The sequence below is a fragment of the Neovison vison genome, chromosome 12, assembly GCF_020171115.1.
Source record: "Neovison vison isolate M4711 chromosome 12, ASM_NN_V1, whole genome shotgun sequence".
In the NCBI taxonomy this organism is placed as follows: domain Eukaryota; kingdom Metazoa; phylum Chordata; class Mammalia; order Carnivora; family Mustelidae; genus Neogale; species Neogale vison.
This window is the reverse complement of record NC_058102.1, coordinates 9,930,395-9,943,825: the sequence shown is the minus strand read 5'-3', so window position 1 is coordinate 9,943,825 and position 13,431 is coordinate 9,930,395. Positions and strand designations below refer to the sequence as shown.

At 54.3% G+C, this 13,431-nt stretch overlaps 1 protein-coding gene across 3 annotated transcripts in view; it reads right to left on the bottom strand.

Annotated features, from left to right (window-relative positions):
• The window catches only part of TMEM184B (transmembrane protein 184B), a 44,498-nt gene that overhangs the window by 14,566 nt on the left and 16,501 nt on the right, over positions 1–13,431 (bottom strand). For all 3 annotated transcript variants that reach the window (XM_044229425.1, XM_044229426.1, XM_044229427.1), the window contains exons 2-3: positions 7,175–7,423; positions 5,768–5,933 (exon numbers count right to left, since the gene is read on the bottom strand). In XM_044229425.1, the coding sequence (XP_044085360.1) occupies positions 5,768–5,933; positions 7,175–7,366 (358 nt within the window). In that variant the 5' untranslated portion in view covers positions 7,367–7,423. The remainder of the gene's footprint in view (positions 1–5,767; positions 5,934–7,174; positions 7,424–13,431) is intronic.

Below are 13,431 nucleotides of genomic sequence, written 5' to 3'. Positions count from 1 at the left end.
CCAGGACCCTGAGATCATGACCTGAGCCGAAGGCAGCGGCTTAACCCACTGAGCCACCCAGGTGCCCCCCCCCATACCAAATCTTAAATAGACTAGAAACAAAGGCGCAAAATCAGGAGCAACTGACCAAAATGGGAAATGAAATGAGCATCAAACTAGAGCCTTGAGGCCCGGAGAAAAGACATGAAGGCTACTGTCTTCACAGAAGGGCACAACTTTGTCCAGCGCATCAGACAGGACCCATCTGGTCCCGGAGGTAGATCCTAGGCCTTCAGCCTAATATAAGAAACAACTGCCAACAGGTCGTCTTCAGAGATGAAAGGTAGTGAGCTCTGTGCCAGGGAGAGCATGCCATCAGAGGCAGGGGGACCTCTTAGCAGAGAGGCTGAGTCTTTACAGGTCCCTTCTGACCCTGACACTTGAGGACTTCTTTCCTCACTGGCAGCATCTCTAACCCACAGCTGCCCAGACTGCCCGGACAGTCGAAAGGGCCGCCCTCCACCCAGCCTCCCCAACAACAGGCACCCGCAACAGCACAGCCCCGGAGAGCCCCCAGGGCTTCAGAGAGGATCCACCAAGGAGTGCACTCCGGCTGTCCCTGCCCGCAGCTCCCAGAGTCAGAAGTCCTCACAAGCAGATCAGACAAGGACACCTGTCTGTTCATTCAATAACCCCTCCCTGGACCCTGGCCAAGTGCCACACTCCGGGCGCAGAACCTCAGTGGCCCTGGGGGCCACTGGCCATTCCAAGCTCGCTCCCCCCACACGCCTTCTGCACCTACAGCTGGCCCCTAGGCCTGGCCTTCTCGGCTGCCCACAAATACTTCAGTTATCTCAGAAGACGTGGGGGTATTCCACGTGGCAGGTAACTTGAGGATGAGCTCAGAAAACTTAATTTTGACTACTTTGGATAGAGATCTTCTGTGCTGAATGAATAGGGGCCTCAGAACAAGCTTCCTTCTCTTTTTCTGGGATCACCAGGGACAGCAATGGACACAGTGGGCCACAGCCCTGGTGGGCCGGGGTATGCCCCAAACTGCTTCAATCCCTCCTCCCTCGTGGCCTGTCTGCCCTCATCGATCCTACCTATTGCTGTTCCCGGTCACCCAGATCACTGTCCTGATGCCTTTTCTGATTGGTTTCCTTTCAATACCTTCCTTCGTTCCGAGCGACTGCGCGGTCAGTGCCGGGGCCCACAGCAGCACCCCGGCCTTCGGGGCTCGTGCGGCCCTGCGTCTGCGGCACTCGGCTGGGTTCTGTTTACCCCCACTGTCCTGTCTCTCTGCCTCAGACGGTGCTTCACGTTGGGCCAGATTCCAGGCAGTGAGGTTTGTCCAAAATCTGAAGCAAGGTGAAGGCAGCCTCCTTCTTTTAACTGTTTCATGGAAACTCCCCCTCCTAACAGAGCCCATGCTCCTCCACGGGAGGACGTAGGCCTGCCCTCTTCCACCCGGCCTGATGCGAGCCATTCTGGGGACCCAGAGACCCAGGGCTGCGTCTGGCCTCCGGCAGTGACTCTCTAGGTAATCCTGTTTCTTAGCCAACTCGGTCTTTTCTTCACGAGTACAAGTGAGGATGGTAATACATCCACCAGTAACTGGGAGGCGAGAATGAGCTAAGAATAAGGAAAAACATTTAAAAAATAAATAAATAAATAAAACCTCTAGTTTGAAATGAAAAAAAAAAAAAAAAAAAAAAGAATAAGGAAAAACATGCGGGAAAACGAACACCACAAAAAAAGCATTCACAACACAGTTCCTGTGTGAGGCAGTCTCCCTCCTCCAGCCCTCTGCACCCTCTGATCACAGAGCTCCCTGGGGCTGTCCCAGAGACAGCTCTAGGGGCTAACCCTCGCCCTGAACATGATCATACGCTACCCCTGCAGGCAGGGGCTCGGTCCGCCCTCCCGTTGACCTGCCCGGATGGCCCGTCCTCGCACCACACGGATTACAGACCTTGCCAGATGGTAGAAACTTCTCTGAGACTCAGCCCCTCCTTAGAAGACAGCAATCCTGCCACCAAATTGCAGGGTTTAGTGTTACTCGCTCCCCCGCTGCCCTGCTGGAAGGCAAACAAAAGGGGGAGGTACAAACCTTCGTGCACAAGGGGCCAGCACCAGGGGCAGCAGACCAGAGATGCTGACCACACTCCGGAAGATGCAACGTGGTCACGGACTCAGGAAGGGAGGGAGCCAATGAGATCCCCAGGAAAGCCCCAAACCGGACACACCGGACATCCTGAAGGCTAAGGGTGCAAATGGGAACCTTAGCTCCAAGTCTCCATGAGCTACCGGGTTTCCACTCCTGAAACAGGTGTAGACGGTTCTGTCCTGGGAGAACATGGCTCAGTGGAGGGCAATGAGGTCATAGGCACAAGTGCATGAGGCCCAAATGCGAAAGGCGAAATGCTGGGTCCCATGGCCGAACCGCTCCCTCAACTCAGCCTGGAGATGAGAACACTCTTCTCCAGGGAAACAGACCCAGAATCAAAACATCCTCGCTGGGTACCTACCCTTACCACTGCACGAAACTGGCGGGGTCACATCACGTGCCCCATCACCCGAATGGGAGGCTCAGCCATCTTGAGCCCCATTCTTAAACACAAAAATAGCCAAGGACACTAGACATTTGAGGAGAATTTCTGACACAAAGGTCAAAGACCAAAGCCAACAGACCAAAGGAACTCAGGAGGCTGAGATAAGGTAGGGAGCAGAGGAAAACTGTACTCAGCATCCCCAGAGGGAGGACATACTCCGCCCAGTACCAACAACTGGGGCTCAAAACAAACAAACAAAAAACCCTCCTGAAAAGCAGAACAAAAAAGGAGGTGGAAAATTCAGCTCCATTCAGAAGTGCAACGACCTACAACAGGAATTCCCGAATGGCAGGATGAAGTGGAGGGGAAGAAATTATGAAAGAAACATACAAGGAAACTTCCCAGAACCTCAGGGCAGGAGCTTCCACATGGAGAGGGCCCACGGGGTGCCCCACACGAGGAATAAAGAACCCACCACTTGGGGGATTCTACAACACTGGGGGTAAAGGCAAGATCCTCAAAGAGCAGGTCACATACCAGCATTAAGGATCAGAATCCAGCTGACTTTCCCAAAATGACACTGGAAGCTAAAAGACGGGGGAAAACTTGCCTTCAAAATTCAGGGGCGGGGGTGATTTCCAACTTGGAAATGGATTCCCATGAAACTCCAAACAGGATAATAGAGTAGAAATATCTGCAGATAATTTTCAGATTGCAAAATGAAAAACCAGAACACTCGGGGCGCCTGGGTGGCTCAGTGGATTGAGCCGCTGCCTTCGGCTCGGGTCATGATCCCGGAGTCCTGGGATCGAGCCCCGCGTCGGGCTCTCTGCTCTGTGGGAAGCCTGGCTTCCTCCTCTCTCTGCCTGCCTCTCGCCAACTTCTGATCTCTGTCTGTCAAATAAATAAATAAAATAAATCTTTAAAAAAAAAAAAAAAACCAGAACACTCATGCACGCTTCTTGCCAAGAAGCTCCTGGAAGATACGGACTGACCGAAGAGGGAGAGCAAACCACGGACAAGGGGAAAAAAAGGCATCCAGGGAACAGGTGATTGAGCACAGGAGAGACAGGCAGGCGTCCCAGAGTGGTGTTGAGAAGACCTAGCACAAGAGCCGAGCAGTAAAAGAGGCCAGAAAGCAGCCGGTCAAGACCAGAGCGGGAAGAGCAGGGCTTGGGGGAGACCCAGAGCCAGCAGATAGGCCCGTGTGTCTGACGGCACGGAGGAGGGTTTCTCTCATGGAGTCAACTGAAGCATTTGGGAAGAAATTAATGATAGATCCACAGAAAGCAGAGCAAACCAAAAAGCAAGGCAAGCAATAACCAGAGGAAAAGAAAAAGTGATACAGGGGAATGTTAGCCTGGCTAACAGAGCTACAGGGCTCAGCTCTGATCAGTATCTACAGATAGGTAGACAGTGTAAACACTGAAGGCAGGCTGAGAAAAAACTGTGGTCTAGTCACGATGAAAAGATGAAGAGAATTGTGTGTGTGTGTGTGTGTGTGTGTGTGTGTGAGAGAGAGAGAGAGAGAGAGATTGGGGTAAGATACAGTCAAAGCTTTCTACAATCAAAGGTCACTATGGAACCCTATCTGAAATTGAAAAATTGAGAACCAATAGTATAAGCATATTTATAGGTTATTCTAAGAATAAAAAAAAAAGTTTAAAGGGTTGAAAATGCAGTGAACTTGGGAGTGAGGAGGAGTCACAGTGATTTTGTGTTTCAACTGCGTGCACTAGTGTCTGCATGAGAGTAAAATGTTAGCTATAATTTTGTTAAAGAGAAAAACAAATGTCTGCTCAGTGCCCAGTGAAAGCCCAGCTGCCTGGCTCTGAAATTGGGGTTCTCCGGCACAACCTGACCCCTGATCCCCATTCTGCTCCTTCCTGGGTCTTCAGACACCAAGAAGGAAGGGGGGGAGGGAGGGGAATGAAGGGGGGGGCCTCTTCCTGAATTTTAAGGGAAGCCCTCCATCCCCAACTCTGCCCTGTAGATGGAAGGGCAAGGGGAGGGGGTCCCAAATGCTGAGCAGAGCTGCAGAAAGGGGCAAGGCAAGGGCCAAGCCCACCAACTGGGACACGAAAAGCTGGTGAACTGTGGGGCAACCTGAACTCCCCTTCCCGCAGCTGCGGTGCTGGTGGTGATGCCATTTGTGAACTCCCTGGTTGCTGCGGAGAGGCAGGGCGGTGGCGGGGGGCGGGCGTGGATAACAGTGTTGCTAGGACACATGCTTATTAGCAGGGAGGCAGACTTCTTACCAGGACCTCTAAGTGGACCAAGAGGAAGGTTGGGACAGGCGGAGCCTGAACAAAGAGGCTTCTGGAGCTGGGGCGGGGTGGGGGGGGGAACCCAGCCAAACGTCTGCTGCTGCCTCTGGGGCACAGAGTGGGGATGGTACAGACACTCCCCAGGCTGCATCCACTTCTGGCAGGCACTCCGATGTGTGGGGTCCCGCAGCGAAGGGAGACCACACCTGCCCCTAGACCACACAGGAGAGGATTCCCCCTGGCAGGGAACAGCTCTGCGCTTCTGAGGAAACCAGTGGGCAGAGGCCGCTTCTGGGCCCCCACTTGCAATTGGCACATGATTAGAAAAGGATTCTCAACAGTAGTGTGAGCAGCTCCTCAGGAACCCAGGTTTCTGTGGACTGCTTCCAGGGACATCAGGCACCAGAGCCGCCCCTTATGCCCAGAGCCGGGCCCCATCTGGCCTCAGCATTCTCACCCGGCAGAGCCAAGCTGGGACTTCGAGGCGGCCACCCGCACTCGCAGGGGCGCAGGAGGTGTGTGATCAAGGCCCTTATTCTTTCAGAAATCCTGGACTGAGGGAGCACCTACCCAGTGCCCGGCTCTGCTGATGTGGGCTCCTGGCCTGTTCTGCTCTCACCCCTGCCACTGCTGTGCCCTAGGCCCTGGGATGAGCCTCTGACCCATCTGGACCCGGGGGTTTCTGTCTACAAACAAAGTCTTTGCTGCTCACCCCCATTAGAAACACCAAACTGAGAAAAGAGGCACAGGGGGAGGCTCCCTGTTTGCCAGCGTCCCTAAAAGTGTCGCGGGAGCCCTTGTGGCCAAGTGCTACATACCCATGGGCCGTCCCCTGCACGCGGGGGTCCAGACGGGAACCCTGAAGTGGACAGAGAAGCGAGGCACAGCCCGGGCCGAGGGGCTCCTGGCTCCCAGGCCCACCCGGAGCTCCCCAGCACCCCAGCCCAGCCCGCACGCCCTCCTTACCCTCATAGCAGTCCCGCACGGTGCCGAAGTAGACGTAGTACTGGTCGTTGGTGAAGAAGAGAAGGCTGAGCCAGGAGTCGAAGGCGTAGATGGGCACGATGAAGAGGATGCGGACGATGTAGCGCTGCTCGTTGGGGCAGCTGTAGCAGCGCAGGTGCATGTAGATCTGCGGGCGGATAGGGGTGGGCTCAGCCAGGGAGCCCCCCACGGCAGCCCATCTGCCACCCGCCACCCCTGTACTCCACGGGCAAGGGGACAGTCGCGCTCTGCTATTCGCCTCCGCTGCTACCTGGTGCCGTGACCAGTCCTCGGCCCTGAGCCCCAACCCCTCCTCGGCGACAGAGCTCCCACCACAAACCCGGAGGGCAGAGCTTGTAGGGTGTATTCAGGGGGCCCAGGCCAGCGTCACAGACGTGGGGGCCCTGAGACCAAGCCCAGGACTCTACGGATCCGAGGAAAGCATGGTTGGGGATGCAACAAGCACCCCAGGGCCTGTGAGCCCAGCCAGTTGGGGAACCTGGGGCGAGCGGCACAGAGGAGGCCCTCAATGGAAAGGCAGATCTCCTTGCCACCACCCCGGCCTTCCTGACGCCTTGTTCCCGGGGTTTTAGGGCAGCAGCGTCCACCCCCTGTGAGGGACAGAAGGGACCCTTGCTTCCCCAGAAGGCAGAAGCACTTCCCCAGTGAGTGGCTACAGTGATGTCACTGTCCTCCGGCGTCTCCCTTTCCCATGTGTCAGACAGAGCCGCACTGCTGGCCCCACGGGGAAGCGGGGAGAATGTGGTGCGGTTTTTAGAAAGCAGGAACTAGCAGCCACACACTAGAAGGCCAGCAACTGCTCCAGCCACGCTTCTCAGTCCCGGCAGCCAGAGTCCCGGCCCAGCTCTCACAACCGCATACCCGGCCCCGCCGCGTCCTGGGCTCGGGGGGCAGGGGCAGGGGTTGGGGGAGAACAAAATCTCCCCCAGCTGCTAGGAGCCAGCTGCCTTGGAAGCAATCGGGTTCAAGGAGGGACAGGGACACTGAGCAGCAGGAGAGGAGCTGACAGGGGACTCAAACGGGCTCAGCTGCCCTTCTTCAAACGTTCTTCCTCGGGCAGCCCAGACAGGCCTCCTCTGGGACCGTGAGTGCAGGGGGACAGGAGACCCGCCCTCCATCCGGGCTCTGCCAGCAGCCTATGCACCCCACCCCCTCTGTGTCTCAATCTTTTCCTCTGCAAACGGGTCACTGACATCCGTGTGCCTCTGCAGGGCCCCCTGCAGCTGAGGCAGCCCATATGACCTGTCCTATCCCATGGACGTGAGCAGAAGCCTGGCCTCATACCCCGTAGGGACCAGAACTCTGAGGATCCCTCTGCAGGGCCTCCTGGGGCTCTCCGGCTCAAGAGCCCCGGGCTGGTCTGGGTACCTGGTGGCAGGTGATGAGCAGGGCCGTCCAAACGAAGAACCCGGAGATGGCCTGCGCGGCCGTTGTCATCAGGAACACGGGCTGCTCCATGGCCGTGGGGCTGCCTTCGGGGATCACAGACACGCTGGGCGATGCTGCCATGGTCGTGGGCGACGCTGGATCTGGGGCCAGCGCAGCCCCCCTCACCGTCATGGTGCCTGGCAGCCGGGGGTCCCTGAGACAAACCCTTGCAGGAGACAACGAGCTCGCCTAAAGAGAGGACACCGCAGCGTCAGCCTCCTTCCCGGGGAGCGGCAGCGTGGCCAACAACCTTCCAGGCCTCCACGTCCACCTTCAGACTATAACTGGACTCTGACAACGTGTGTCCTGGCCCAGCCCCACTGTGTCTCCCCCAGATTCGTGCAACAGGCACCTGAGCATTCACTCGGCTTCTGCCTTGGCCCCTACTGTCCCATCCCCACAAAGAAGCTACAGGAGGCTTCTAAGACGTTCACTACCCTGGGCCCAGCTTTGCTTAAACCTCCCCAGCAGCTCCTCACTCCTTTAAAGTATAACCTGCTGTCTGTACAACAGCCCCGAACTGGCCAGCGGCTCCTTGTGGTTCTCATCTCTCTGCTACCTGCTGCGGAGCTGCTCCCCTGCAACCATGCTGGCCTCTGGCCCCCAGACCTCTGCTTGGGCTGCCACACAGCTCCCATGGGCACTTCCCTTGGGTCCCTGCCCTGACCACCCATGCATGCTGGCGACGCTTCCCCTGCTCCAGGCACTCCTGACCCCTTCGCTTTCTTTTTCTCCAGAACTCTCCTTCCGCCCCCGCCCCCGCCCCCCACCCCGCCCCGACTCCCTCTGACAAAGCTACATTCACTAGTAGGTTTAGAACACAAGCTCCCCGAGGGCTAGGCCGGGGAGGCCCCCCATCCGGCTCCCAGCACCTGTCACACAGCAAACATCTGCTGGGTCTGTGTGTCACCACACCTCCCCAGCTCGCAAGGTCACTTGGTGGCTTTCTCTCTCCGAGGATGGGCTGTGCCTTCTCTTTGACATTTCTCCCCATCTTCCCGGATGGCCGGCCCCCCATTCATCATCCAGGGAGACTCTGTGGTCACCTCGTGTGCCTTCAAACTGCTCTGTCTTAATTCAGTTTTCTGCATCCCTCTTCCTAAAAGGCTGCCCCCATGCGTCCCCCAGTCAGACTGCTCTCCACGTCACACGCCGTCATACTCCTCATAACAATGGCTCTGTCCCTTGCTCGTGTGTATCCCCCAGCGGCCATCCGCTCTCTGCAGCAAGAACAGCATTTCTGTCTTTTGATCCCCAGCACCAAGCTCAGCACCAAAGCCATTTATAACATTTACTTTGTTACCTACTGATTTTCAGTCCTTATTTTAAAAAATTCCAGGTATTTCCTAGAAAAGCACACAGAGATGAGCCAATTGGCATACCGGGAAATTCTGGGTGGGAAAATAAAGATGGGAGTGGGTGGGACACAGGCTGGCCCTCTAAGGTCCTAGGGGCCCACCCAGTCCCCCCACACAGGCTCTCCGTCCGCTGCTCTTCCCAATGGCGACTTCAAGAGCCATGGTAACAAACGAACAATTTCACATTAAAAATGAACCCAGATGCCCCCAGGGAAGAGCTGCTGTCCAAGAATAAAGCGACTCCAGAGAGGCTGGCCATTGCTGGACCCAAGGCCATCCGAGCCATACCGCCCGACAGGCGACCCTTTCAGTTCTGCCAGCTGCCAACGGGCTGGTCAGCATCCCCGGAGCCGCTCAGTGTCCCTGCAGCAGAGGCTCTGGGAGACTAAGCTGCAGAGTGACCAGAGGCTCTGCTGACTGTGAAGCAGAGAGCGTGGACACCAGGGAGGGCACCCTGGCTGCAGCCCAGGTCCCAGCTCCACCAGCAATCAGTCCTGGGTCCCCACACAGCTTTGCTGGGCCTGGAGGGTCTCCTCCAGCGACCCTGGAAGGTCTCCGCAGCCTGGTGCAAGGCACAACCAAGCCCCCAAACCTGACCATCTCAGCCTGAGCCCCAAGGTCAGCCCAGATGACCCCTCATGGTCCCTTACAAGTCCCAGCTGATACTCTAGGCCAGAATATACTGGCATCGACAGAGGCTTCCGGGCTGCACCCAGGCCCACGGCCTGACTTTGGACGAAGAAGTTCTTTGCCTATGTGTCCTCACGCTCCTGGCTTTGCCCTCAGCGTCTCCAGCACCCCCGGCCCCCACGTGCGCATCTGCTCTTAGCTCTAAGTTTTTACCCTAGGAGAGCCCTTTGCGTTTCTATTTTCCTGTGAAAATAAGTGATCTCTAACACACTGACCAAGAGCTGAATCTAGATTTAAAATCCAAACTGGAGAAGGCATCTATATAAAGAAACTCAAAACTGTTGAAGGTGTCTATATAAAGACTAGTGGCGAGCTCCGAGAGAGAAACAGTGACAAGTCTAAGAATAGCTCCTGCAAAGATGGTTGCAAAATTGGAAACCAGAGCCAGAAATACTTCTTTAAAAAAGAAGATTTGGGTTGTAAATCATCATCTTTGTCTATCATCCCAAATTAAATGAATAAACACAGGGAATTGGGGGGGGGTGCTTAGAGGAAGTACAAATATTCCTAAATCTCCAGCTTCCAAGCACAGGCAGGCCGGTGCATCAAAGGCTGTTTTGTTCCCGCTGAAGGCGGCATGGGGAGGCTGGGCACAGGGGCACTGCTGAGCTGACCCTGTCCACAGGGAGAAGACCTGCGCCAGGGACCTGCCTTGGCTGTGGAAGCTGAGTGAAGGCTCCAGGCCCAGCTTCTACCTGGAGCTCTGCTCACTGCCACTTCAGTGTCCCCCTACCCCAAGCCCAGAGAGACACTGGCATGCAGAGCTCTCTCGCCCTTACCCCATGTAGGTCACTTAGCTTACGGGCAAGAGAGCTGCTCAGACAGGGTGGGTGACTTGCCCTGAAATCAGGGATAGGACTCGAACTCAGGTCCTATAAACACATTGTCAGGCCCATCCTACAGAGTGGGGGCCCTGTGTGAGCGGCCACTCCCACGCCAGAGCCTCCTTCCAAGGGCCGGTCCTTCCTAGCAGGCCCGAGACCCTCCTTGCCAAAAAGGGAGAGGGGTCCTCTGCAGGGAGGGGCAGCGGATGCTGGACGGGCTCACCAGCCTGATCGCCCTCACCAGCCTTCTGGGTTTACTATAAGCTCTTTACCTAACTCTGTGCAGCGCTCAGTTGACACACTGTTTTCCCAAGCACCATCTCATTTTTTTTTGCACAACAACTTTGAACTAAGTACTATTAACTGCACATGATTCGAGGGTTTTCATAATATCCACACCCCCCCAAAATACGTGAAGCAACATTCTGACTCACAGACGCATGGCCCCTGGCACGAAAGACCAGCAGGTGAGGCTGCTGGCTCCTCCAAGGCTGTAGATCCCAGGGGCTCGCCTTGCTCCCAGGGCCCAGGGCAGCGCACGATGCTGGACCCTGCAGACTGTTCACAGTGTGTGTGCTGGAACAGGGGGATGAAGACGGGACCCCCCAGTAGTGGGGTCCCGTCCTCTCACACTCGGGCGGCATCAACGGCCTCGGCCAAGGCTGGGGGGAGGGTCAGGGAAGGCTTCAAAGCGGCAGGGACTTTGGGGCAGAGTGTTTAAGGAGCAAAACCAAGCTTCAGCACTGGGGCCACCCAACGGGATTCCTGCCAGACCTCACCATCTGCGACTGTGGACAAGTGACTTCATCTCTGAGAACCTGAGTTTCCTCATCTGTAACACTTAAGTGACTTCATCTCTAAGAACCCGAGTTTCCCCATCTGTAACACTTCAGGGTAACTACAGAATGGATGAGGGCGGGTTCTACTTCACAGAAGTCCCAGGACGCCTGGAGACTCAGTTGGCTAAGCGGCTGCCTTCGGCCCAGGTGGTCATCCCAAGGTCCTGGGATCGAGTGCCACATCTGGCTCCTGGCTCAGCAAAGAGCCTGCTTCTTCCTCCCACTCTGCCTGCTGCTCTCCCTGCTTGTGCTCTCCCTCTCTGTTAAATGAATAAGTGAAATCTTATAAATAAATAAAAAGAGACGTCCCATTAATGAATAGAGGCAGAATAATAGAAGAGAACAAAAATGACCATTTTGCAAACCCTAATAAAATTCTGGATGTAGACACGGATCATCAGCGGGTGATAAAACCCCTAGCTAACAGTCTGGGCAAGTGCAACTCTGAACCCACAGTTAAGATCAACCTCACCAACACGGAGCTACAAGAAGTCTCCAGCCTCCTAATGGGATACATAGGGAGCACACGCCACCACCATCTAAGGAGGACCCTTCCCCAAAAGTGAAATGGGATCAAAACAAGCCTCCAGAGCTACTACCAGTAGCCAGGAAATGCAGAGGGTACTGGGACAGACTAAATGATATCATGAGGACACAGCAGCCGAGTCTAGATCACGGGACAATCTACAGGACAAATGACGTAGTTTCACCAACAAATCAGAGGCTTATAAACAAAGGTGCTCGAGGGACTCTTACAGAATATGACTCGAGAGACCTAACTAAATGCGACAAGTGGACTTTGTTGGGTCCTGATGCTAACAAACCAAGGATGGAAAGACCTCTTTGAAACAGGTGACACACAGGAATTCTGTCAGTTTCATTAGGCGTGATCCCAGCATGGCCGGTACAAAAAGTCCTTATCAATGGAGAGAGAATCGTGTCTTCAATAAACAGCACTGGAACAGCTAGGCATCCAGAGAGAGAATGCATGCTTAACCTAAACCTTTACACCATATACAAAAATTAATTTTAAATGGATCACAGATTTAAAGGCAAAATGCAAGACAATAAACTTATAATTCTCAAACTCAGCAGTAAAAAAAATAATACAATTAGAAAATGGGCAAAAGGGGCAACTGGGCGGCTCAGTCATTAGGTGTCTGCCTTTGGCTCAGGTCGTGGTCCCAGGGTCCTGGGATTGAGCCCCACATCAGGCTCCCTGCTCAGGAGGAAGGCTGCTTCTCCCTCTCCCGCTCCCTGTGTTTGTTTCCTCTCTCACTGTCTCTCTCTGTGTCAAATGAATAAATAAAATCTTAAAAAAAAAAATGGGCAAAAGACATGAACAGACATTCCACTCAAGAAGGATACATGGACAATAAACACAGAAACAGCTGTTCAACATAGTTAGCCATTAGGGAAATGCAAACTAAAACCACAAAGACATCACTGTACACATATTAGTATAGAACAAAGACATCCAAAGCTGGCAAGGGTGGGAAACTGGCTCTTATGTACATTCCTGGTAGGAACAGGAAACAGTAGAGCCACTCTGGAAAACAGTTTGGTCATTTCTTACAAAACTAGCACGCCATTTGCCATACAACCCAGTAGTCACTTAGATGTTTATGCTACAGAAAGGAAAGTGCGTGCTCACACAGAACCCTGTGTGCTTATGTCCACAGCAGCTGTATTTTAACTGCCAAACCCGAAATGATCGACACGTCCTTCAACAGGCCAAAGGTCAAACTCCACTATGTCCAGATCATGGATTACTACTCAGCAAGAAAAAAGCAACAAAACTACTGATATAGGCAGAAATCTGGATGGAGCTCAAGGGCATTCTAAACAGAACAGCCAATCGCAAAAGGTCACACACTGTCTGAGTCTGTTGATCTAGAACATCCTCAGAACAGCAAATCTATAAAGATGCGGAACAGACTGGAGACTGGCAGAGCACAGCAAGGAAGGTGTGTGCACAGAGAGAGGGCAGCACAGGGACTTCCCTCCAGTGAGGGGAGCCCATGTATCTTGATTGACGGTGGCCACAAGTCTATGGGTGAAAAACTGTACAGAGCCCCTCCCCCCACCACAAGAACAGTGAAAACTGAGCAAGGTCCGTAGTCTGGTTAGTAGTACTGCACTCATGTCCACTTCTGGTTTTGATCATGGTCCTAGAGCAACTGGAACGTCACCATTGAGAGCAGGGCACATGGGACTTGGAGCGCTATTTTTGCAACTTCCTGTGAACCTACAATTATTTCAAAATAAAACAAGTTTGGTTTTTTATTTTTATTTTTTAGACTTTATTTATTTATTTGACAGACAGAGATCATAAGTAGGCAGAGAGGCAGGCAGAGAGAGAGAGGGGGAAGCTGGCTCCCTACTGAGCAGAGAGCCTGATACAGAGCCCGATACAGGGCTCGATCCCAGGATCCCGGGATCACAACCTGAGCCGAAGGCAGAAGCTTTACCCCACTGAGCCACCC